The sequence below is a fragment of the Cervus elaphus genome, chromosome 24 (assembly GCF_910594005.1).
Source record: "Cervus elaphus chromosome 24, mCerEla1.1, whole genome shotgun sequence".
In the NCBI taxonomy this organism is placed as follows: domain Eukaryota; kingdom Metazoa; phylum Chordata; class Mammalia; order Artiodactyla; family Cervidae; genus Cervus; species Cervus elaphus.
In genome coordinates this window covers 33,736,631-33,760,424 of record NC_057838.1, presented here as the reverse complement: position 1 = coordinate 33,760,424, position 23,794 = coordinate 33,736,631, and the positions used below count along the sequence as shown (strand labels likewise).

The 23,794-nt window shown below is 48.1% G+C and overlaps 1 protein-coding gene across 7 annotated transcripts in view; it reads left to right on the top strand.

Moving 5' to 3' along the window:
- Positions 1-23,794, top strand: part of ITPR1 (inositol 1,4,5-trisphosphate receptor type 1) — a 345,839-nt gene that overhangs the window by 254,251 nt on the left and 67,794 nt on the right. For all 7 annotated transcript variants that reach the window (XM_043885522.1, XM_043885521.1, XM_043885519.1 and 4 more), the window contains 4 exons: positions 10,212-10,392; positions 12,314-12,567; positions 19,545-19,745; positions 21,544-21,654. In XM_043885522.1, coding sequence (XP_043741457.1) covers positions 10,212-10,392; positions 12,314-12,567; positions 19,545-19,745; positions 21,544-21,654 — 747 coding nt within the window. The remainder of the gene's footprint in view (positions 1-10,211; positions 10,393-12,313; positions 12,568-19,544; positions 19,746-21,543; positions 21,655-23,794) is intronic.

Here is a 23,794-nt window from a genome sequence, read left to right as displayed (position 1 = left end):
ATTGGAGGCTCGCCGAGAAGGCCTCTGTCCCCCAGTCACAGACCCCGCGGTGAGGCTGTCGGCGAGCTGACACAGGTCCCGAGGGTGTTACCTGAGCCCCCATAGGGCCCTTTGGTTGAATCATAGAGCCACCCCTGGAGGGCACCCTGGCCCCAGACACACACTGGAGATGGGTTTTCTCCATCTCTAGTTGAGTGGAGGTCCATGGAACGAGATTCCAGAACGTCTCTGAGTGCTTTCTCAAGAGTCCTTCCTGGGGTCTCACCAGAGTCTGGTTTGCTTCAGTGCCTGCCTTTTGTATAAGCCACACACTGACTTGAAGAGTAACCGAGAACACTGCCTTGTGCTGGCAGATCCCCAGGGATGTCCCTGCCACAGTCTCCTGTCACTTCAGGCAGCCTGGGTTGCATCTGTCTCCTGTCCCACTGTTGTTTGTTGTCATTGTGGTTTTTCTCTGGAGGCTCTTTCGCCCCCCTGTCTTTTGCTGGAAGATACAGACAGCGGTGCCAATGCACTCCATGAAAGAAGCCAGCCTCTGGCTTCTGTCAGCAGCTTTGAGAATGGAACCCAGAGAAAATCTGGAGCCCTCTTACTGCTTGTCCCTGGGTCTTCTAGGATGAAGGCTGACCTGCCTCCTTGGCATCTCTGCAATTTAAATCTTCATTATTGCTAGAGATATTACTGCTGAGAGTTTACCTACACCTGCAGGGGCTTGGTAAGATAATATCTTCAAAATTTTGTTTAGGAAGTGCAGTTTGTTGGTTGAGGTGACATGGAGGAATATGTGAGATGCAGTCACCATGGGGTGAGGATGAGGGACCAGACCGCTTAGCAGATCGGGCAGACTTTCTGGCCAGTGCTGTTTTCCATGGGCCCTGGAGGACAGGAAAGGAGAGATGTTAAGTTCACAGGTCTCAAAAGAAAAGTGGTTTTTAAAGGGAAAAGATTGGACTTTGTTGCTTGCTAAAACCGAATTAATTCACCTTGAAAAGCATGATGAAGATCCAGTGCTTTGGTCTTGACCTTGGAGCCCAGGCCCTTCCCTGAAGCCCAGTGACCAGATTCATTTGAGTGAGGCCCTCCCGACACTCCAACCCCTCTCTTAGGCCTTGAACATCAGCCATGAGCAGAAGATGGCCTCTGTCCAGCCTTGGCAGGTCAGAGGAGTTGAAACATGCTGTTTGTCTCTGAGTTATCAAGAGACAGCTCTACAGTTTGGACAAGGGAGCAACTTTTTTCAGAAAAATGAAGTGTGGATGTCTTTCCAACCCATGTTGGTGAGCTGAGACTTGTAGATATTTACCAGTTTAAACCCATCAAGCCTTGCTAAAAAACATCCACCTTAGAGTGAGTAGTCATTTATACCAGGGGTATGTTTGATTCTTAATGTCTACTTCACTCATTATTAGATTCTTTTCAAACATCATACTTTTCCTGAAGTGTCAAGCATAGTTGAAAATACTAGAAATACCGTTCATGTTGAAAGACTTGGGCCTTTCTGGGGGGTGGGGGGCGGTGTTTGACACCAAGTTTGTATTCTGCATTTGGGCGTACTAGACTTGGGGAAGTGGAAACTAAAACATTTATCTCTGTGCCTAACAGAAGCTGAGTGGCTTCTAGAACAAGTGAAATTCCAGCTGGATTTTTTTTTCCCCACTTCCTTCATTGTGATGGTCATTGGGAAATGCTCTTCAGTGTGATTTTGCTGTTATTCTGCAGGCCGTCTTGACCTCCCAGTCCCAGCTGGGATTGTTTATCTTTGGGTGTTTTGGGGACAGTAGACTTTGGTCATCACATAACACCCAGCACATGAGTCAATCCACCTGTCTTACCTGCTGACTTCTCTCCTAGGAAAGTGGTATTGATAGATTCCATGCCTCGTACTGGAGTAGTTTCCCATAGTAATCAAACTAGGTTTTACATTGTGTTTCATAACTGCAACCTTGGTGGACCCCAGCCACGTGAGGCACACACGGCAGGTGGTAAGAGTCGTGCTTTTCAGATAAGAAACCCAGGGCACCAAGGCAGGTAAGCAACTTGCCCAGGTTCACCTGGCTGGGTATCAGGGAGCAGTGGCTAAAATTTAGGTTTCCAGACTTGCAGTTCTCCGGGCTCCTCTGCCTGCAGCACATGTGTTTTATCACCTCGTTCCTGGTGCATGATCTGTGGGTTTTGATTGTTGTCAAGGGTTTCTAAGAAAAGGATTCAAGACCTAGAGTGATGACAATAGGTGAACAGTCTATAACGCCCAGCTCTGGCAAAGCTTCATCTAGCAGAAGGGGCTTGTTTCGGAGCCCATCTTCACAAGTGCATCCGGCCTCGCAGGAAACACAGGCATTCACACGTGTTCCTACCACGGCTATTCTTTACTGTGAGAGGAGTCCGTGTCTGTGCAGCTGAGAGACTTGGGGTGGTAGGTGGGGAAATAGATTATAAAAAGCCAAAAGGTGTTTGGAATTTGACACACTCCTGCTCAGGGGAGAGATGCTGAACGAAGCAGGGGAGCTGAGAGCATGGGCTGAGGCGTCAGACCAATGGGGCTTGAGTCCTGGGCACCATCACCACTTCCCAGCTGTAGGATTCGGCAAGTTACTTAGCCTATTTGAGCCTCAGTTTCCTCATCTGTAAAGTGGGGAGAGTGGTATCCCCTACCTCCTGGGGTACTGGTAAGGGTTAAATGAGATACTGTGTACAAAGCACTTAGGCAGTGCCAGGCAAACTGTAAGCCTTAAGTTACCGCTCACTGTAATTTACAGATCGGGGTCCCCAGGAAGTGCTGAACTCTCAGATGACCACGGGGCTTGGAAGAGAGCCCCACAAGGTAAACCCCACACCTGGGTAGCCACTGATGTCGCTCTGTCACCTGTAGGACGTCAGTTTGAGCTGGACATGAGTGGGCTGCTCTGTTTGGAGACCCCAGGGCCGAGGCTGAGGTGCGCATGTGCCAGAAGCCCGTGGAACAGAGAGAAATCTGACTCCAGGGAGGAATTTCCAGCAGTCCTGGGAAGTGCAGGGATTCAGCATTGTTCAGCAGTCACATTTTTCAAATTTTTGCCCTTAGCCTGAGAACTTAATTCATTCTGCAGCAGATAAGTGAGCACCCAGAGTGAAAGTCATGGGCCGTGTCACTCAGGGACGTGGCCCAGGCAGTCAGATAGAAAAGCTTGTTCTCTGGAATCTCTGAAGGCTCAGTGGGAGGGTTTCTGGAAGGTGGACGACTGCAGGGTGAAATGCTTTCCTTTGGGGAAGGATCTGAGTCTTGAAGCTGTCCCAGGAGTACAGGGGACGGCTCCCCCTAGACCCTCCCCCGCCTCCCGCAGGCCCGGCCTAAATCACATGCACCTCTGCTTCCTGCCGCTTTCCCTTCCTTTATCTGAGATGCTCATAAAGGGCTCCTCCCGTGTCCCTGCGAACTTCCCAGGTGGCTCAGGGGTAAAGAATCCGCCTGCCAATACAGGAGACGTGGGTTCAGTCCTTGGGTCGGGAAGATCCTCTGGAGGAAGAAATGGCAACCCACTCCAGTACTCTTCCCTGGAGGAGTCTGGCAGGCTACAGTCCATGGGGTCACTAAGAGTCGGACACAGCTGAGCAACTGAGCACACACACGTGTCCCCGCAAGTGCAGGCTGGCTGGCTCTGGGTTCCAGGGTCTGAAGACTGTCTCCCCCACCTACCCCCGCCCCACCCCAAGTCTCTGAACTCTGGGGAAGGTGACCTTTCAATAAGGTGCTCAGTCGCTCACCTTCGCTGGTGTGTGTCCAGCACCTGGGGAAGGCCCGTGTCTCCCCTTCTTCTCCCCAGACCCCGTCCTGCACAATGCGGCCGGGGCCGTGACCTCTTGCATCTAAGAAAGGAGTGCCCCACCCTCCTGCCCACTTCCGGCCTATTGTCTGGTGGAGCTGCCAGTCCTCTGCTGGTCCCTAACTTTGGGTGGCCTCTGGCTTCAGAAACTGGGAGGGCTTGTCATAAATCACACCCTGTTTCTTTGCAAGAACTTGGCCGGGCATAGTAGGTGGCTGCCAGACTCATTAAGAGATGTCATTATTTTCAAGAGTGATCTGAAAGGGCGGTTTCCTTATTATTTTCAGCTTAAGAGCTCATTCCTGAGTCCCATACAGCTCGGGCAGCTCGAGGAGGGCAAACTGTGTCCACTTGACTTTTATCCCAGAGTGGGCATGAAACTCAGGCCAGGTGTCACCCACCCACCCCCAAGCCTGGTCAAGGGGACTGACTTGAACTCAGGAGATGTGGTTCTCCATATTCATTTTCCACTCTGGGCCTCAGTTTCCTCCTCTGTAAAAGATGGAGGGCTGGACTAAATGGGTGGTTTCCAAACAGTATTCTGTGGAACCCTGGAGTTGCAAGGAGGATTCCAGTGGTGAGAGGGGTCCTTCCCGCTCTATCTCAGGCTGAGCAGTTGTGCCTGTATCTCTCTAATACCTGGTCCTTACCCCAGTGTTAGGGGAGGGAGGAGGAGCAAGTTTCCTTGGTGGGAAAAGCATCTGGAAGTGGCTGACATAAGGTGCTCCCACCTTTAACATTCTCTGATCTGTGGTTTCTTCTTTGTGGTAGTTGTTTTTAAACCTGGCTTACAATGGCCACACCTAGATCCCCTCCCCTCCTCTGACCTCGAGAATTCCCATGTAGGTAGTCACTTTCTCACCTGGTCCAACCCCGACTACCTTCCCTCAAGCCACTCCAAACATGTACCATTGTCTGTGATGTTGGCATTGGTGCTGGGTCTGCCCCCAATCCAGTCTTTGCTTTTTTGGAGTTGCCTGCCGACCCCTGGGGCTGGTGTCCTGTGTGATCATTAAGAAGGTAGGCAGTGGAGATGGCCCTGAGCGCAGGGGCAGGGAGCCAGCGAGGCTCTGCCACCTGTCAGCTGACCTCTCCTGACCCCAGCTGTCCCGCCTCTAAAGTGACGGGTTTATGAATGGTGCTATCTATCTTGGCAATCTCCTAAGATGCTGATAAAATGGCTTATGTGAAAAGGGCTTTGGAATCTAATGTGATTTAGAGATCTAATGTGATTGGGAGGGGAGGGTGGTGGTGAAGAGAGATGGGCTATGAGGTTGTCAGACTCAGATCTCTCTGCTGGAGAAGGTAGCCTCTGAGGGTGGCTCCGGTCTGGATCACCTTGACCCAAGTTCTCTAGCTTTCTGGAAGCAAAGTAGTTTTTTCCTTCTCTCTTTTCATTGTGATATGACTTACATACAATCATATGTATAGATTTTAGGTGTAGAGTTTGATCAGATTTGACAAATACCATCAGATTTGGTCACATTTGTTTTGTGTCGCTGCTGTAACAAATTACTAAAAATAACAAATTACTAAAATCTTACTAAATTAAAATTACTAAGTCTTACAAATTACTAAAATTACTTTTAGCAATAAATTACTAAGAATAATAAATGGCTAAAATCTTAGTGGCTTTAGACAGTCCGATATTTTATCTTACAAGTTCCACCTGAGTCTTAACCAGACTAAATCAAGATGTCAGCAGGGGAGGGAGCACGGGGGGAGGAATTTGTTTTCCTGCCTTTCGCAGTTTCTAGAGGCCACCCCACAGCCTGTGGCCCCTTCCTCATCTTCAAATTTCAAAACCAGCCACGCTGAGTGGAGTCCTTCTCATACTGCATCACTCCACCCTCCTCCTCTACATGTTTTTTTTCTTTTTTGGCTACACCACGTGACTTATGGGATCTTAGTTCTCCAACCAGGGATCAAACCCGTGCCCCCTGCATCGGAAGTGCAGAATCTTTAACCACTGGACCACCAAAGGAGTGGTACCCCTCCTCTTCTACTTTTAAGCACCCTTGTGATGACATGAGCCCTTCTGCATAATCCAGCATCATCTCCCAATTTTAAGATCAGCTGATTAGGAACCTTAATTCCATCTGCAACTTCCTTCCCCTTTGCCATGTAAGCTGGCATATTTATAGGTCCCACAGGTGAGAGTCTGGACATCTTTTCAGGGCTGGGCGGCATTCTTCTTTCTGTCATGCACACCTGTGCATCCTCCATCCTAGTCAAGACATTGTCTTCACTCCAGAAAGTTCTCTTGTTTCCCTTTTGGTCACTTCTCACTCACCACCCACCCCGCTGCCCAGAGGCAGCCAGTTTTGCTTTCTGTTACTGACGACTCATGCACTACACTAGTTTTATTTGGCAGGGTTACCTCAAACCTGCTGGGTGGAGTGCAGTCAAGTTTGGGGAAGTGAAACAGTCTCTCCGTGACTCTTGGTTCTAGGTTTGGGGAACAGTGGGGGAGGGGAGAGCAATTCACTGAAACACATTGGAGGAGGGCGGTGGACAGGTAGTCATGAAGAGCCTGAGGGGGTTGGGAGCCAGTCCCTGCCTGCTCTGGTCCGAGGTCCCACCTGCTTCTGGAAAAATGGTCCAGAGGAGGGCGCCCCCTTCCCCTCCCAGGCCCTGTGAGGCCCTTGTGACAGGAGGAGGTGGAAGGAGCCGGTCTGTGAACTGTGTGCGGGACCTGGGCTCCCCGCCTCTGGGTGACAGAGGGCACAGCCTGCCCCTGGGAGGCAAGGGGGGAGGTCTTAGCTCCCCTCATGCTGTGGTTTTCACTTCTGTACAAGGTCCTCTCTTTCCAGCATGTCTGCTGGGTTTCCCACTCGAGAGGCCTGGAAGTTCTCCGCTGTCCTCCTCTTGCTGCTCTGCCGCCCCCAGGGTCCCGGCGTCCTGGGAAGATGCTGTTTGTCACAGCGCCGGCATCTCAGGGGTGCTCCCCACAGGAGGCACGTTATCTCAAAGACCCTAAAGCGTCTCCTGATTTCCGAAAGGAGTGATAGTAACAACTTCTCCATCGGAGCGGGGCGGTGGGGGGTGTTAGGTGACAGGCCCGGAGGTTCACCCATGCTCCCAGCACCTCGTCAGCTCAGCCATCGGCAGTGTCACTGTGATGAGCTCGCTGGGTCTTTGTAACCATTCGTGAAGGGCGCACCCTGTTACGATGCCCATCTTGTAGATGAGAAGATTTGCGTTTCAGAGATGTCGTCACTTTCTAAGGTGACCCTGGCTCATGAGTGGTGGAGCCGAGGCCTGGTCTCTCTGACTCTGGAGGTAGTTCTCACCACTGAGCCCCTCAGGTGATGCTTTTGCTGTGACTTCTTCACGTGATAGTCAGTTAATGGTGGTGCAGAACCAACTCATTCTGTGGGCACTGTGCTAAGCGCTTGGTGTACACCTCAGCAGCCTTTCCGCGTGGATTCTGAGAGGTTGAGTTACTTGCTCAGGGTCCCAGAGTTGGTGGGTAAGGGACCCCAGCCTCAAACCCAGGAGGTCCAACTGGAAAGCCTGCCCTACTAACCCTCCATTGAGAGATGTTTCCTTCCTCTGAGGCACTGGTGTGATCTCGCTCCTCTCAGTTCTTGCTACAAGGCATGATGGGGTTTGCCTGTCTTTTCAGCTTTTTGATGTCCAGTGCCCAGGAATCAGCTGGGTCTCCTTTCGCATCTTCTAGCACCATCCTTGTTTGATATCGGTTTTCTGTGCTTATTTGTGTCACTGTACCCCACCGTCCACTTTACCATTTCACTGACCACATTTTGTTTACAAAGCAGCGTCAAATCCTTGAGGGACTGAGGACTGTTATAAATAATGCAAAATAAATACACTGGTCATTGCAGAAACATATAGAAGCGTGTAATCTTCCCTGCCGTGCCCTCCTCTCATTTCATGAGAGGCCTCCTTGCCCTGACCCTATCCAGTGACATCTGGCTGGATGTGAAGCACTGTGTTTGTAGCAGGCCTTGGGTGTGCACTGTTACACTCTCACAGATGACAGACAGTGGGCTTTGGCTATTCACTTACTTAAAGTGCATTTGATTTCTTGAATGACCAGATTGCCCACGGATGTTTTTTATGTTGCCTCCATACCATCGAAGACAAATGGGGCAGCAACTGAACTTCATTGCAACGAGCTGCCACCTTCCCGCAGAGTCTCCCCATGACCCCTGTGGCTGAGATGTTGTGTGATGTCTCTGGGAGGAAAATGTCATCACTGTGTTTGGGTGGCTGTTGGTTGAGCTCTTAGTCCCCCGCACATCTCCTTTTGTTTGTCTGCAGACACATCGGCTCTCAAAGAAGTGAACAAGTAGAACTTGCTTTTTCACGTGTGAGCAATTTTCCAGAGTGAACGTATGTTTTCCTTACCAAGCTACCAGTTTCATGGGGCACAGACTCCTTTTTGTTCATTGTTGTTTCTCCTCCAACAGGCATAATGCCCAACTCATGACACTTGTGCAGTAAATAGTGGGTGGGTGGGTGGATGGATGGATGGATGGATGGATGGATGGATGGGCAAAAGAGAAACCTAAAAGAAAGTAAAGGCAAGTGGAGGGCTTCCCTGGTAACTCAGCTGGTAAAAAATCCATCTGCAATGCAGGAGACCCCAGTTTGATTCCTGGGTGGGGGTGATCCCCTGGAGAAGGGATAGGCTATCCACTCCTGTATTCATGGGCTTCCCTGGCGGCTCAGTTGGTAAAGAATCCGCCTGCAATGGGGGAGATGTGGGTTCGATCCCTGGGTTGGGAAGATCCCCTGGAGGAGGGCATGGTGACCCACTCCAGTATTTTGGCCTGGAGAATCCCCATGGACATAGGAACCTGGTGGGCTACAGTCCATGGTGTCTCAAAGAGTCAGACATGACTAAGTGATTAAGCACCCATGCCCGCATACACACACACACACACACACACACACACACATATGCAGCTGTGGAGCACATGAAAGCCTGGGGCTTGTTTCAAAGAGTGGGAGTGATAGACAGTGACACACAGGATGAAAAGGCCAAGCAGGAGGCAGGCCCCGAGTTGTAAACTGGCATTTGGGAGTGGTGAAGAGAAAACTCATGGGGTCGCAAACAGTCAGACACGACTGAACTGAGCTGGAGATAAAATGTAAAGGCCAGGGGCACAGGTAGGAGGGCTGTATCCTGTGTTGTCCGTAAGAAACAACCAGAGGTAAAGAACAGGGAGAGGGAGAAGAAAGGGCAGGATTGAGAAGAGCTCTGTGGGCAGGTGTCATGGACATTTGTCAGTGTAGCCTGTGGACTAGTGGCTGGAAGAGGGGTCACAGTGACTGAAGTTGCGTGTCGGCAGACGGAAACACAGCGGCTTTCGGGGTGGGGGGCGGCGGGCTGCTCAATCAGGCTCAGGGTGTGCGGGGGTGAGAGGTGGTGGAGTCGAGGGGCTTTGTGAGGATGGTAAGAGTTTGGTTTTTTCTGGGATTGCAAGCTTAGGGTTACCTTCTGTAGGGAAGTGCCATCTCTCCAAATGGGGGAGGAAGTGAAATTGGCAGAAAGCTCCAACCCGGAGAAGCAAGTACATTGTTTGGAGCTTTGTTTTATTCCTCTGGAAATTGACCGTATTGTATTTTTATGTAAATAATCCACAACAGCGTGGTATTTGCAGAGGGGTGAAAAGAGAATGCTCATAAACGAAGTTGAGACACCATATTGTGTTTTCACATCAATAATGTATACTGTTGCTTGCAGTGGGTCCAAAAAAAACAAGTGCGTTTCCAAGAGGCGAACTACCTGTTAATTGTAAGCTTGTTCATCTCTCCCTGCCCTTTAAGACCTCCTTTGAAAACCACCTTTTCCATGAAGATCTTGGGATCACTCCAGACCTACGTTATCCTTGCCAGCTCTGAACATCTATAATATAATTGTCTTTGTAGCTTCTGGAGCACTTTTTACACGTTTCAGTCTTCCTTACAGGCATGTCATTGTAACCTGGTGTAGAACCCGAGAGGGGCGGGTCGCATGTCTTACTTATCTGTATATATTCATAGGGGTTTGCAAAGCGGAGGGTTCATAGATGTCCTTAAACATGAATGGCCATGCAACAGTCACCAAAAATACATTCTGCTTTCATTGTTACTGGAGTTGATATCTGTGTGTGTTGGGAGTTGTGCTTAGTTAGCTAAAATCTGCCCACCACCCCTTAGCAGGCTTCCCAGGCTGGTATGACTTCTTCAGCCAAGACATGACAGTTTTCTCTCAAAGCTCCTTGTAGACAAATCGAGTGAATGACAGTACAAGAAACAGTGCTGAACCTTGGACCCAGCTGAGAGAGGTTTTCAGGTTTTGTGTCTGGCTCTGATCTTTGTGAGGTTTTGGTGTCCTGAGTGGGATTCAGTAACTGGTGTGTCACAGTGTTGAAAAAAACCGTGGGTTTTCCTTGGCAGCACTCCTTTTTCTGCCGGTTGACGGAAGACAAGAAGTCGGAGAAATTCTTCAAGGTTTTCTATGACCGAATGAAGGTGGCCCAGCAGGAAATCAAGGCAACAGTGACCGTGAACACCAGTGACTTGGGAAATAAAAAGAAGGATGACGAGGTGGACCGGGATGCCCCGTCACGGAAAAAAGGTAAACACTCCCCTGCTCACAGCTCTGGGGTGAGCTGGATTGCGAACATGGGAGGAGCCCTGGTTTTCCTTTAATTTTTACATGACTTCTAGACTCCCAGATGGATTCTGACTGGGGCTTTCAGAAGAATAAAACCAGTCTGGTTGTGACAAAACTCTTCCTATGTAACCTGGAAGAGTGGCTCAGTGGTAAAAGAATCTGCCTGCAGTGCAGGAGACTCAGTTTTGATCCCTGTATTGGGAAGATCCCCTGGAGGAGGGCATGGCAACTCACTCCAGTATTCTTGCCTGGGAAATCCCATGGACAGAAGAGCCTGGCGGGCTACAGTCCATGAGGTTGCAAAGAGTCGGACACGACTTAGTGACTAAACAACAGCAACAACATGTAACCTGAACTGAATTCCTGCTGCTTGGGAAACTCCTAATGTTTAATAAACTAATACTTTCTTGGTCAAACTCAGGGTTTTATTGGCAGGAAATCCACTGGTAATCTTTTCCTGTAGTGTTCATTTAATGTCCCAGAAAGTTGAGGAAGATACACACTTTAAAACAAAAGGCATTGTCTAATCCTCCCTTATTTTCTAAAATATTCGAAAGTTCATGAAGCTTTTTATCCATATCTTCCTTGAATAGAAGTAATACTGGGGAGTGGGTAGACTCAAAAGTGCTAGAGTCAGATGGCCTTGGGCAGGTCTGAGCCTTATTGTTTTAAGTTTAGAGCTGGGTTTCTCAGCCACAGCACACGGGACATCTGGACAGTTCATTGCTGTCAGGGCTGTCCTGTGCGTTGCAGGCTGTGTACCAGCATATATGGCCCCGACCCAGTAGATGCCACTGCATGCGTGCTAAGTTGCTTCAGTCATGTCCGACTCTTTGTGACTCCATGGACTGTAGCTCGCTAGGCTCCTCTGTCCTTGAGATCTCCAGGCAAGAATACTAGAGTGGGTTGCCATGCCCTCCTCCAGGGGGTCTTCCTGACCCAGAGATTAAACCCGCATCTCTTATGTCTCCTGCTTTGGCAGGTGGGTTCTTTACCACTGGCAACACCTGGGAAGCCTGTAGGTACCAGTAGCCCATCTCCAACTTGAAATCTCTCCAGATATTTCCTGTCATCCCCTGGGTGGAAATGGGGTCAAAAATCACCCCTCGTTGGTAACCACTGGTGTAGAATGGGGATAAACAGAAGAAAAAGAAGGAAGGCTTACATTTACTGAGTACTTCCTATGAACCAGGCACTGTCCAAAATCCTTTACATGTGTTACTTCATTTAGAACTCAAGTCAACACTGTAAAATAAATTATCTTACATCCATTTTACAGAATGATAATTAACTTGTTAAGAACATGGAACTAGTAAGTATAGCAGAGTCAGGATCTGAACCCAGGCAGTCCGGCAACAGAGTCTAATGCCCCTAACTCTGGTGCCTGGTTACCTTACAGGGTTAGTGTGAGAATTCAGCGAGATAATTAATACACATCAAGTGCTAGATCACGGTGCCCTGGGGCTCCGTAAAGGGTCCCATCAACTGTCATACAGTGACAGTAATTACCATTTGCTTAGCTTACGTTGACCCTCTTGGGAACACTCTCAGAGAGACTTCAGTGATGTTCTCCCCATTTTACAGATGAGGAAGCTGAGGCCCATAGTCATAGGTGTGTGAAGTTGGCAGAACCTCTCCTACTTTTCCTCTAAATGAGAGCAAGCTGAGGTGACGCCTTAGAGCCACGAGTGAGCCGGCAGAGCCCGACTCAGTTTTAATTCTAAGGGCTGAGAGAAGATGGTGGCATCTTGGAGCGTTTTGCCAACCTTGAGGGGCTCTCTGGTGATCCCAGAACTTAGGTCTCTCTGAACATCATCTCTGGCATGGTGAATAGCGTTCCCGAGAATTCGGCAGCACTGACCATCTCATATTTGCATTCTAGCCAAAGAGCCTGCGACGCAGATTACGGAAGAGGTGCGCGATCAGCTCCTGGAGGCCTCTGCCGCCACCCGCAAAGCCTTCACCACCTTCAGGAGGGAGGCTGACCCCGACGACCACTACCAGTCCGGGGAGGGTGCCCAGGCCGCGGCAGACAAGACCAAGGACGACCTGGAGATGAGCGCGGTCATCACCATCATGCAGCCGATCCTTCGCTTCCTGCAGCTGCTGTGCGAAAACCACAACCGGGACCTCCAGGTGAGGGCGGGGCGGGGGCTGGAAAGGGGCGGGGCGGACATGAGGTGGGGGCGGGGGTGTCAGTGGGCGGGGCGGGGCAGACATCAGGTGGGGGCGGGGCGGGGCGGGGCGGACATGAGGTGGGGGCGGGGGTGTCAGTGGGCGGGGCGGGGCAGACATGAGGTGGGGGCGGGGCGGGGCAGACATGAGGTGGGGGCGGGGCGGGGCGGGGCGGGGCGGACGTCAGGTGGGGGCGGGGAGTCCAAACTCCTCACAGCTCTGCCCAGCTCCGCTGTGACGTGGGCTACTCTCCCTTCAGCCAGTCTCCTCCAACTGAGGGCCCAGCCTGTTGACCTCTGAAGGGTTTCTCTGTCTCATCTTCCCCACCGTCTCTTCAGGGACAAAATCCCATGCTCACCTGTGTTGTCGCCACTGCTCCATATATATATTTGTGATGTGTGTGTGTGGTAGCCTGCCACTTTTTGATGTTTAAGTGCACAGGTAAATCTTGACTTGGTGGTGGGGTGGGTGATTAAATACACTGGACTTACAGAATCTGGTACATGGAAAGTTCTAATCAATATGTCTTGGTTGAATGATAGAAGTGGTCTTCTGGTATTTTACAATTGTTGTTCAGTTGCTGAGTCGTCTCCAACTCTTTGCGACCCCATGGACTGCATCATGCCAGGCATCCCTGTCCTTCACTACCTCCTGGAACTTGCTCAAACTCATGTCCATTGAGTTGGTGATGCCATCCAGCCATCTCATCCTCTGTCACCTCCTTCTCCTCTTGCTCTCAGTCTTTCCCAGCATCAGGGTATTTTCCAATGAGTCAACCGTTTGCCTTAGGTGGCCAAGTGTTGGAGTTTCAGCTTCAGCATCAGTCCTTCCAGTGACTATTCAGGGTTGATTTCCTTTAGGATTGACTGGTTTGATCTCCTTGCTGTCCAAGGAACTCCCATAAATGTTCAACTCACATAAATGTTGAACTGATGATTCCAGAAATCCTTTGTTCACTTTTTCTTGTTGTAGCCAAGGCTTGTTGGGCACTTAGATGATTCTGGATGCTAAGTGTCTCCTGTATTGTTACACTTGTTTTATAGATGAAGAAACTGAGGTGCACAGGACTCATTTAGGGGATGCAGAGCTCACATTTGAGCCCAGGCAGTCTGGTGGGTAGAGTTTGTGCTGTCCACCACCTCATTAAGATAGAGGCTGTTTTCCTTGCAGAGTTTCTCCAACAGCAAAGGAAGGGCCAAGGATGGCCAAGATTCGCTCTTTTTTCTGAGTGGACGCAGATCTATAGAAGCTGTCACTCCCCAGAAGCGTGCTGGAGCCTGGCTCCTTGGCTATTACCTGGTTCTGCTGCTGATTGTTAGGGAAAATACTCCTCTCTGCCTAAAAGGGATGAAGCTGAACCAAAAGAGTGTGCCTGCACTCCTCTAAGATAGAATGTTTCCTCCTAAAATAAATAGATTAGCAGTGGTAGTTTTATTTGAATCATGATGGTTTGAAAAGAAAATAGTTCTGGGAACTTCAGTGGTGGTCCAGTGGTTAAGACTTCACTTCATTGCAGGGGGTGAATGTTTGCTCCCTGGTCAGGAAGTTAAGATCCCACATGCCTCATGGCCAGAAAACCAAAACATAAAACAGAAGCAGTATTGTAACAAATTCAGTAAAAACTTTAAAAATGGCCCACATCAAAAAAAAAAAAAAAAAGTAATAATTGTAGTCTAAAGGGGAAGGGGAAGGCCATAGCAAGGGGAAGGTGCAGCCTTGAAATGTTGCATTGTTGACTTGACCCTCCACGTGGTTTGATGACTTTTCACATGTTAGCTGTGGCCAGACCATTTGGTGCCACAGCTAGAAATGGCTGTCCCTTAAAACCTGCTGCAGACTCTCTACCTAGGTAATCTGAGTAATGAATTTAATTGTTAAACAGTAAGAAGAGTGAGATGGTACTGGATTAAGTCCTCAGTATTAATACCATCTGTACTGATTTTTCAATCCAATGGGTCTGAAGAGTCTGGGCTTTGAAAAAGCACTCAGATCCAAGGTCATCAGCCAGCCAAGTCTGGCCCATACTTCAAAACGAAGGGGTTTCTGTCAGCCAGGCAGTGACTTCTCGGCTTTGACGCCTGCTCATCTCCTCCACTGACATCCCCAGCTTCATTCCTGTCCATGGCTGAGTGTGAGATCTTGGCTGTGAGTCTTCTTTTTCCTGCTTGTTGCTCAGACATTCCTACTTTGGACAGAGACCACGTCAGCCCTCGGCGCCCTGGCCTGACGCCTGCATGCTGAGCTCAGTGGGTGGACAGAGCTCTCATGACCCAGAGGTCAGGGTCTGGTGCCTGTCTCCTTGGCTGGTATTTCTCTGCTTGAAGGCAGACTGTATCCGCTCCACCTTCCGGACCTGCACCATCCATCATGGAGGAGACAGGCCAAGGGAGTGTGAGTGACACCGTGGGAAACCCGGCTGTCCCACCAGCAGGAAAGCAAAGCCTTCAGCTCGACTGTGGCGTGTTTGTGGATAGGGGCCCCGCCCTGCTGCTGGGGTGATTTCTAGGCTGAACTTGGTGGCCATTGCCCTGTACTGTTCGCCTGTACCAGAGTCACTGGTCTCTAACAACCTCAGGCTCCTAAGGAAAAGGAGATTAAGACTTTGCATGTGTGTATTGATTTCCTCATCTCGGCGAGGACTTGCTCTGTGCCCTGAGCCAGGGCGATGGAGACCCCACCCCTCTCCCCACAAAGCAGGAGCCCCTGATAAGAGGGAGATGGCCACGCAGCATGCTGAGGGCTGTTGTTGTGCCATCTTAGGGGTTTTGTGGATTCAGAGCAGGAGAACCAACACAGTGAGCCAGGTCCAAGAAAACTTCTCAGAGAAGCTGATGGCTGCTGAATTCTGAACTAACCAAACCCCAAAACCTACCTTGAGTAGAGTCCCGTCCATGAACGTCAGAGGGGCGGTCCCAAGGTGCTTGTTTCCTGAGTGTAGCTCTGGTTTCATGGATCTGTTCTTCCTCCCCTCTGACCCCTGGAACTCACATCTTCACTGGGGAAGCAGAGTGAGGCCCTCATTGTATGAGTTCACCCTTTCTTGTGGGGGAGTCCTCACAGTTGTTGTTTTGTACCTTATTGTTGTTCAGTCGTGGCCGACATGACTGAGCCTGCAGCATGCCAGGCTTCCCTGTCCTCCACCATCTCCCAGAGATTGCTCAAACTCATATCCATTGAGTCAGTGATGCCATCCAACCATCTCATCCTCTGTGGCCCCCTTTTCCTTCTGCCCTTAATCATTCCCAGCATCAGGGTCTTTTCCAATGAGTCGGTTCTTTGCATCAGGTGGCCAAAGTATTGGAACTTCAGCCTCAGCATCAGTCCTTCCAATGTATATTCAGGGTTGATTTCTGTTAGCATTGACTGGTTTGATCTCCTTACTGTCCAAGGGACTCTCAAGAGTCTTCTCCAGCACCACAGTTCAAAAGTATCAATTCTTCGATGCTCAGCTGCCTTTAGCTCTCAGCACAACTCTGAATTAATTCTCTAAGACCCCCCTGGGCAGGAGCACCTTTTCATGAGTCCTTCTAAAACTCCATTCTCCAATATACTGGTCTGCCAGAAACAGCAGTATTGTGGGGAGAAGGAGTGTACAGTATAATATATTAAAAAAAAAAAAAAAAAACTTAGCAATTTAACCTTTGAGGATACCATAGCGCCAGTAGTTTTAAACTGTTTAAGGCTGCAGAATTCTTTGTTTGAACAGCTCAGAAGGTACAAGGTAAAGCAGATGAAAGCAGGGCTGCTTAGTTCATAATAGAAACTACAGAGTGATAGAATTTTCCTTTCTCATCTATAAGAGCCCTGAGACATGGGGCATTCCCGAGGTCCCCCAGGGCTTTGCAGGGCCCGGCTGGCAAACCAGCAGTCTGGACCAAGGGTTTAGAAGGATGAAGGTTGCACTCATATTTACAGACTCCCGCTAAGTCAGACACCCTGAGCTAGTTAATAAAATTGCTCTGACAAGAAGATGCTTGTAGGAATCTGGCTCTCAAAATGACGGCTTTAAGCGGGATTCAGCAGCTCTGAATGCCATCCTCTTGGCAGTTTTCTAGATCCAATGGTGAATCTCTGGGTCAGGGTTTCCTCTTGGATCTGAGGGAGAAGACATTTTCACGAGGAAAGAGAGACCAGCTCCCTGGTAGAAGGAAGTGCAGATAAGCCCAAAGAGGGAGGGATTCTGGCCTTTTGAAGTTGCCCAGAGTTTCTTGTCATGTTTATAACCTTAACTCTCCTGTTTATAAATATTTCAGTAGAGATAAAGCCACCGAACTTGACTTTGCCAAATGGGCAGTTGCTGCCTTAAGCAAGCTTTGTTCACAGTAGCAAGAACCTTGATGGGAAGGACTGTTTTTGAATCACTTTTCCATTGCTTTTGAACCTTCCCCTGAGAGGCTGGCTTTGCCTTTGATCTGGGTTAAGGAATGCAGATCCTGATTTCTGTCCACTGAGGTCTGTTTAAGCCCAGACTTAAAGTCTTTGATTTCCTTCATCTTCCCATCCTGACTTGGTCCCTGGCACTCCAAGGAAGACCACAAAAATAACAGGATTTTTCTAGCCTAGGCAAGGTGGGGTGAGTGGTATGTGCTAAGGGTAAACTGTATTCCTTAAGCATGGAAGGAGTTCCCATGGGCCTTTAGCAAGTGGCACAGCAAAAAAAAAAAAAAAAAACTCTGTAGGGAATAAGAGAAAGTGGATGTGAATTAGGAGGGAGAAATTCTGGGTGGACATGCTATAAAGATCATGAGAAATAGGAAAGGCTTTCAAGAAAGGGCTGCTCACTGTCCTTCCTGGGGAGTTTGAAGCATGTCAGCCTTGATGATTCCCCGAGTCCTCTTTCTTCCACTCATTCAACTTAATTCAGATACTCAGCCAGTGTTTGTGAAGACCCTGGCCCGAGCCAGTCCCTCTGCTAGTGATCTGTTGCCAGTGCTGGTACTCCGATCTGATTGGAGTCAGGATGGAGGGCTTCCTGGAAGAAGTAACTTGAGACCCCATCCTGAAGGAAGAGAAGTTAATCAGAGTGGAGACAGGGAAAGAGTGACAGACAGAGGAAATATATAGTGCAGCTGAAGCCCCAGAGATGAGAGAATGAAGGGTGCTTAAAGAGCAGAAAGAAGTTCATTGTTCCCAGACAGAGAAGGGCATGGCGGGAGAGATGATGTCCCTGAGCAGAGGTAGGGGCATGGCAGGAATGATGACATAGGAGATGGGGACGAAATTGGACCTCAAGAGCCATGCTGTGCATTTGAGCCCAGGACAGTCTGGTCCTCCCCTATCCTCTTCCTGAATATTCCTCCACCCCACCATTGCATGGAATGGGGTTCAGCTGGGCTGTTGACAGACAGGTAGAATCTTCTTTGAGGGACTGGAGCCAGAATGGCTGTGGAACCCTCCTCTGGCTTCCTATGGTCCTTAGAAAAGTAGTCCCATGCAAGCGCACGTGGTCCTCAAACATCTGTCCTTCCCCCACCTCCCACCCGGACTGGAATGATGGCTCAATTTTTAGACTCGTCAGAAACGCTTAAGCATAAGGGACTGAGCTTAACTTGGGGTTGGAGTGACAGTGAGGGCTGGTTAGCTCATTGACAAGTCAAGCATTAAACTTGATTACCAGCTTTTAATCTGTGCTTTTATAAATGTTTTAATTATACAAGGAATATATGAATATATTCTTTCTATGAAGGTTTGAATGAAAATAAGTGTTCAGGTTTTTGTTTTTTTTGTTTTTTTTTTTAAAAAAAAAAAACAAAAAAAAAAGGTCCCTCTTCCCATACCCACATTGTTTTGACCTGAATCCTTCCTGTCCTTTTCCTGTATATTTATATGGGAGCATTGGATCCCTGTTAATCTGCTATTTGCCCTTTTTGTTTTCTTAACTCAACAGTATATCCTAGAGATCTTTCCACATTGATACATACAGACCTGCCTCAGTGTCTCCAACTTGTAACAGTACAGAATGTTGATGAGCTATAATTTGTGTCCAAGCTGATGAGCCTTCCGGTTGTTTGCAGTTCTTCTCTGTCCCAAACAGTGCTGTAGGGAACATCCAATATGTACTTTGTGAATAGTAATAGAAGTGGAATTACCGGATCAAAAGTTACATTCATTTTATCTTTTAATTATCTTTTTAGGAAGATAATCCAAAAAGATAATTTTCTGATTTTCTCCAGCAAACATATGTAACTTTTATAACTGTGCTCAAAAGTATTTGTAGTTAATCTTCACTTCTTTTTAAGAAGATTACTGGAGTCTATGACCAAAAAAAAAAAATCTCTGCATGAAAATAGACACTGTATTATGAGGTGGTTGAATGTGCCTTGGTTTACTTCGTTGAGAAAGTATCTGCTCTTAAAACTTGTGTTAACGTTGTAAGTTTACCTTGAGAATACATACTTGGGCACGTGCATACAAGCATACACACATTTATTCACTTTTGTTCCTTCCTTTAATAATGGAAGTGACCCAACAAGGTAATCCAGATCCCCACCATGGCGGTGGGCGTAAGCCCTCCTCTGACACTTTGTGCTGCGATGATTTACCCTCAGTCCCACGCGGTGAGCATTCAGCAACCAGACCACACCATCATCTTTTCAATAAAACCACTGTCCTTGGAAATGTCAGGAGACTCTGAACTTAACATGTGGTGGGTGGGGAGGTGGGCTGGAGCGGGAAGGAGAGAAATGAGAGTCAAGGGTCTCGGAGTCTGAAGTGGGTTGTCAAAGAGGAGCTCTTCTCCACTGCATCCCTTACAAAAGCCCAGTGTTCATAGCTGTTGCCAAGGCCAAGTCCATGGCTGACCATTGTGGGGGCTGACTCTTCTAACCAACTCAATCCTGTGCCCCAACCGACTGCACATGATCAAAATGGCAGGCTGAATGACCGTGTCCCTCTCTCTTTGCCTCTGCTCCCCAAACCTGGGGACTCCCCAATTGCAGAACTTCCTCCGTTGCCAAAACAACAAGACCAACTACAATTTGGTGTGTGAGACGCTGCAGTTTCTGGACTGTATTTGTGGAAGCACCACCGGGGGTCTTGGTCTTCTGGGACTCTATATCAACGAAAAGAACGTGGCCCTCATCAACCAAACCCTGGAAAGCCTGACCGAATACTGTCAAGGACCTTGCCATGAGAACCAGGTAATTCCATTTTTCTTTGAGGGAGTGGGGGAAAAAAAAGGTGTATCATTTTGAAGCCTTGTTGACATGGACTAGTTCAGAAGTCATATAGCATCTGGCTGTAGACCTTGGGAGTCAGGAGAACCAGAGGCCTCTGTCCAGCAGTGAGGAAGGAGCCAGTGGGCTTTATTATGTTTCAGGACATGACCTAATCACAGGTATTAGCGAGCATCCTGGTCTATGCCCAGCTTGATTTGGTTTGAATGGCCCAGCTCTTCACTTTGCTGGGAATACGTGATAAAGTTGGAGGTAAATGAATAAGACCGAAAGATTGGGCTCTATTTCAAATATTAGGGAAGACGCAAAAAGGGACCACCTCACGGAAGGAGGTTTCAACTTAACCAGAGAGAAGAGCCTTCCTGGACATGAGACCGTTTGAAAATAATATGAAAAAAAACATACGGTTGACATTCAGAGAAGAGAAAGACCCGTTAGTCTTTTTTAAAAATAATTTCTGTTTATTTATTTGTTTATCTTTGGTTGTGCTGGGTCTTCGTCGCTGCAAGGGCCTTTCTCTGGGTGCTGCAAGTGGGGGCTCCTCTAGTTGCAGCACACAGGCTGCTCATTGCAGCGGCTTCTCTCATCGTGGAGCGTAGGCTCAGCAGTCGTGGCACATGGGCCCAGTTGCCCCGCAGCATGTGGGATCTTCCTGGATCAGGGATTGAACCCATGTCTCCTGCATTGGCAGGTGGATTCTTTACCACTGAGCCACCAGGGAAGCCCAAGATCCAGTGGTGCCTCTCAAGAAGTATATTTTTGGAGTGGAATCCAGTAGTTTCTTGAATAGAGTCATTGCTTACCCATGACATCTTATAGATTTTGTGAGGTTTTGCACTAATGCTAGAATGAGGATGGTTTTTAACTCAAATTCGAGCTGTGTCCTAGTTGGAGGGGGTAGGCCAGTGCTTAAAATAGCCCATGATAAACCCAGTGGCCAGGGCAGGTATGACATGCCATGTTACTTGGGAACCAAAGCCAGAACCTTGGCTCAGAAGAGAAGCCTGGCTTACGAGAGGGACCACTCACTGTATATTGAGAATCTGACCATAGTTGTCCATGATTATGAGGCTAACATTTTGTTAGATTCACTTTCCTCTCTAGGTATCCTGATGAGACAGATGGTATATTCTGAGTTAAAGTGAAAAGAAACAAACAAACAAAAAAATTATAACAGGCTTGGGGGGAGAGGTTTTATCTGACATCTAAGTGAATTTCCTTATAACCTCAAGTTGGCTTTTCTGCCAAACTGAGGTCTGTACAAAGGAGCATACTGGTATGAATTCTGCTGCAAATGGGGATCTTACCTGGGGGAAGGTGATTAATTCTGATATTACGTGAATTAAAACTTGCTTTCTAAGCTCGAGCCTGAAGCAAAAGTGTGCGGTACGAAAACTGAGTGATGTAGAGAGAATGGAACACACCTTTCAAGGGGAAACCGGTGCTCAGAACCCAGAATCAGTCACACACCATATTTTCCCTTAAGAACAAAAGCCCACTGCGCTGTTTGGATTAGATGCGGCCAATTTATCAGTTACAGTGCATGGGGACTTTCCTACTGTTTACTGTTAATTCTGAAACTAGAGATTTTCATCTGTCTTTTATTTTTACCACTTTCTCACGGAAAATTTGCTGCCCTCCCCTAGAGACATGACTGGGAGTGGCAAACCGTGTGTTGAAATAGCAGTTCAGCCTGTTGGCCTTTGACGTCTGATCTATGACCAGCGTTTGTGGCAATGTCTGCCTGTGCCTCTTTTCTCAGAACTGCATAGCCACCCATGAATCCAATGGCATTGACATCATCACGGCCCTGATCCTCAATGACATCAACCCTCTGGGAAAGAAGAGGATGGACCTTGTGTTAGAACTGAAGGCAAGTAGGAATTGAAAGCAAAAAAAGCAGTAGCATTTGGAAACTTTGTTGTGTGTTGCCTGTGCATGTGACCTGACGTGGTCACTGCTGTGAAACTCAATCCTGAAGACAGTTGTTTTACACTGAATGAATGATCCACATTGCAAGTTCTGAGTAAAAGGCAGAACTTTGGTTTTTCCCTTCCAAATAAGGTCTTGGGAGAGGATATCAGTTTTTCAACTCACAGGTCACATGGAATGGGAACTCACCACCCAAAGCTAAGAGGCAAATTCAAACAGACTCCGAGAACTAACAACCTGATTCTGAAAGGTTCAGACAGAGAAACAGTGGAAACTCCATTCCCTCTGTGCTCTCTTATTCCCCCTCCCCCCATTGAGGAAAAGGGCCAGTTGAAGAATAGTACCACTAAAACTATTGAGGACCAAAAAAAAAAAAATGCTGTATGTTGATAGTATTAGGGAACATCTTTTTCTGTTTCATGGTTGATAGAGCAGAAGGGAGGGTCATCATTGCTGGGTTAACGTAAGGAAAGTTAAACTGGCCAGTATTGCGCCTCCCGGCCTCTGATGAGTTTCTTTGCATCCTGTACAAGCAGATGACTGATGTAGAAGCACCTTTGGCATGCTCACTCCCTCTGAAACCCAAGTAGTTTTACGGAGTGAAAGCAGTTGCTTCAAGATGCTTAAGCCACTGGGTTTACAAGCTAGCTTGTTGAATATTTGAGAAGCTGATGGACTCCTCCTGATGTTGATTTTTTGAATGTATGAGAAAATTAATTGAAAATAAAGTAAAAACAAAAGAACAAAAAAAACCCTCACTCCTGTCTTAGGGGTTCCGAAGATTCTCTGAGTGCAAAGTTTCACTTTTGAGAATTGGACTTGCAGCCCAGCCTGGTGTCTAAAGTGTGTTTTGAAATGTTAGCCTCCCTGAGCACATTTCCTTTTTAACTGTTCCCGTGTTGGGACAGGTTGAGATCTGCCCTCCGTCTCACCCCCGCATGGAGCACCGGGCGCTTTGTCACTGTCATGGGAGAGCCTGGGACCTACAGGGTTTAGCTGAAAAGCCAATCTCTATTTATGGCATCAGTGGTGCCAGAGGAAAGGTCGTTAGGGAAGGTGGTAACACGGAAGCCCACAGGAATCACCCAGTTATTTTTATTTTATTTTACTGTTTCAAACCGAGAGTCCACGCTAATAGATAGTTTGGGTCTATGGTTTAAGTGGATTTGTTTCTTTGGGCTATTTTTAACTCCTTTGACAAATCCTATTGTCAAAGGATCGCCTCATTCAGGCTCATATCCCTGGCTACCATTTATCAGGATATCTAAGAGGAGTGCCTGAAATAAACTGAGACTTTCAGGTGCTCCTCATCAGCATTTCAGTGGTGTTTTCAGCTAGTTCAGTAACCTGAAGGTTATTAGAGACATTTTTGCTCTGTGAAAAGCCATCTTTTGATGGCATAATGACCCAATGGAACTGCTGTGATCTGTGCTTGGGGAGAAGGAAAAAAAAAAAAAAATACTGCCCCCTCTCACGAAAACAACAGCCTTTGAGTCCAATACACAAAGAAGCATGTGGATTATCGTAGTCCTAGAACCTAAAAGCTGAGACATGCAGGGAGTGGTTATGTGAAAACTTTGAACATAGTGGGAAATGATGGTTTCATATGTGTACGGTGATCCCTTGGGTCCCTTTTGTTAACTGGCATTAGCTGTACTCTCATGATAATATTAGGGGCTATGAGAGCTGATAGTGCTACTTTAGGTCAGGGAGGTATAAGTATTAGTCACTCAGTCGTGTTATTTGTGATCCCATGGACCATAGCCCGCCAGGCTCCTCTGTCCATGGAATTCTCCAGGCAAGAATACTGGAGTGGGTTGCCATTTCCTTCTCCCTTTGGTCAGGGAGAAATTACCTTGTCAGCCTTCTCTGACCTGCAAGTCTGAATCGCAGTGTTGATAACCAACCCCTGCCCCTGAAGGCATCTGGATCTATGTCTCAGGGGCTTCCTGACCACTGTCATCATCAGGGTCCCAGTGTATCCACCAAGCTCCCTTGTTTAACTGTCCCGTGTCCACTAGGAGTTGGACAAGTGACAGTAAGTGTAAACTGTACCCAAACAAACAGGTGCCTCTTGGACC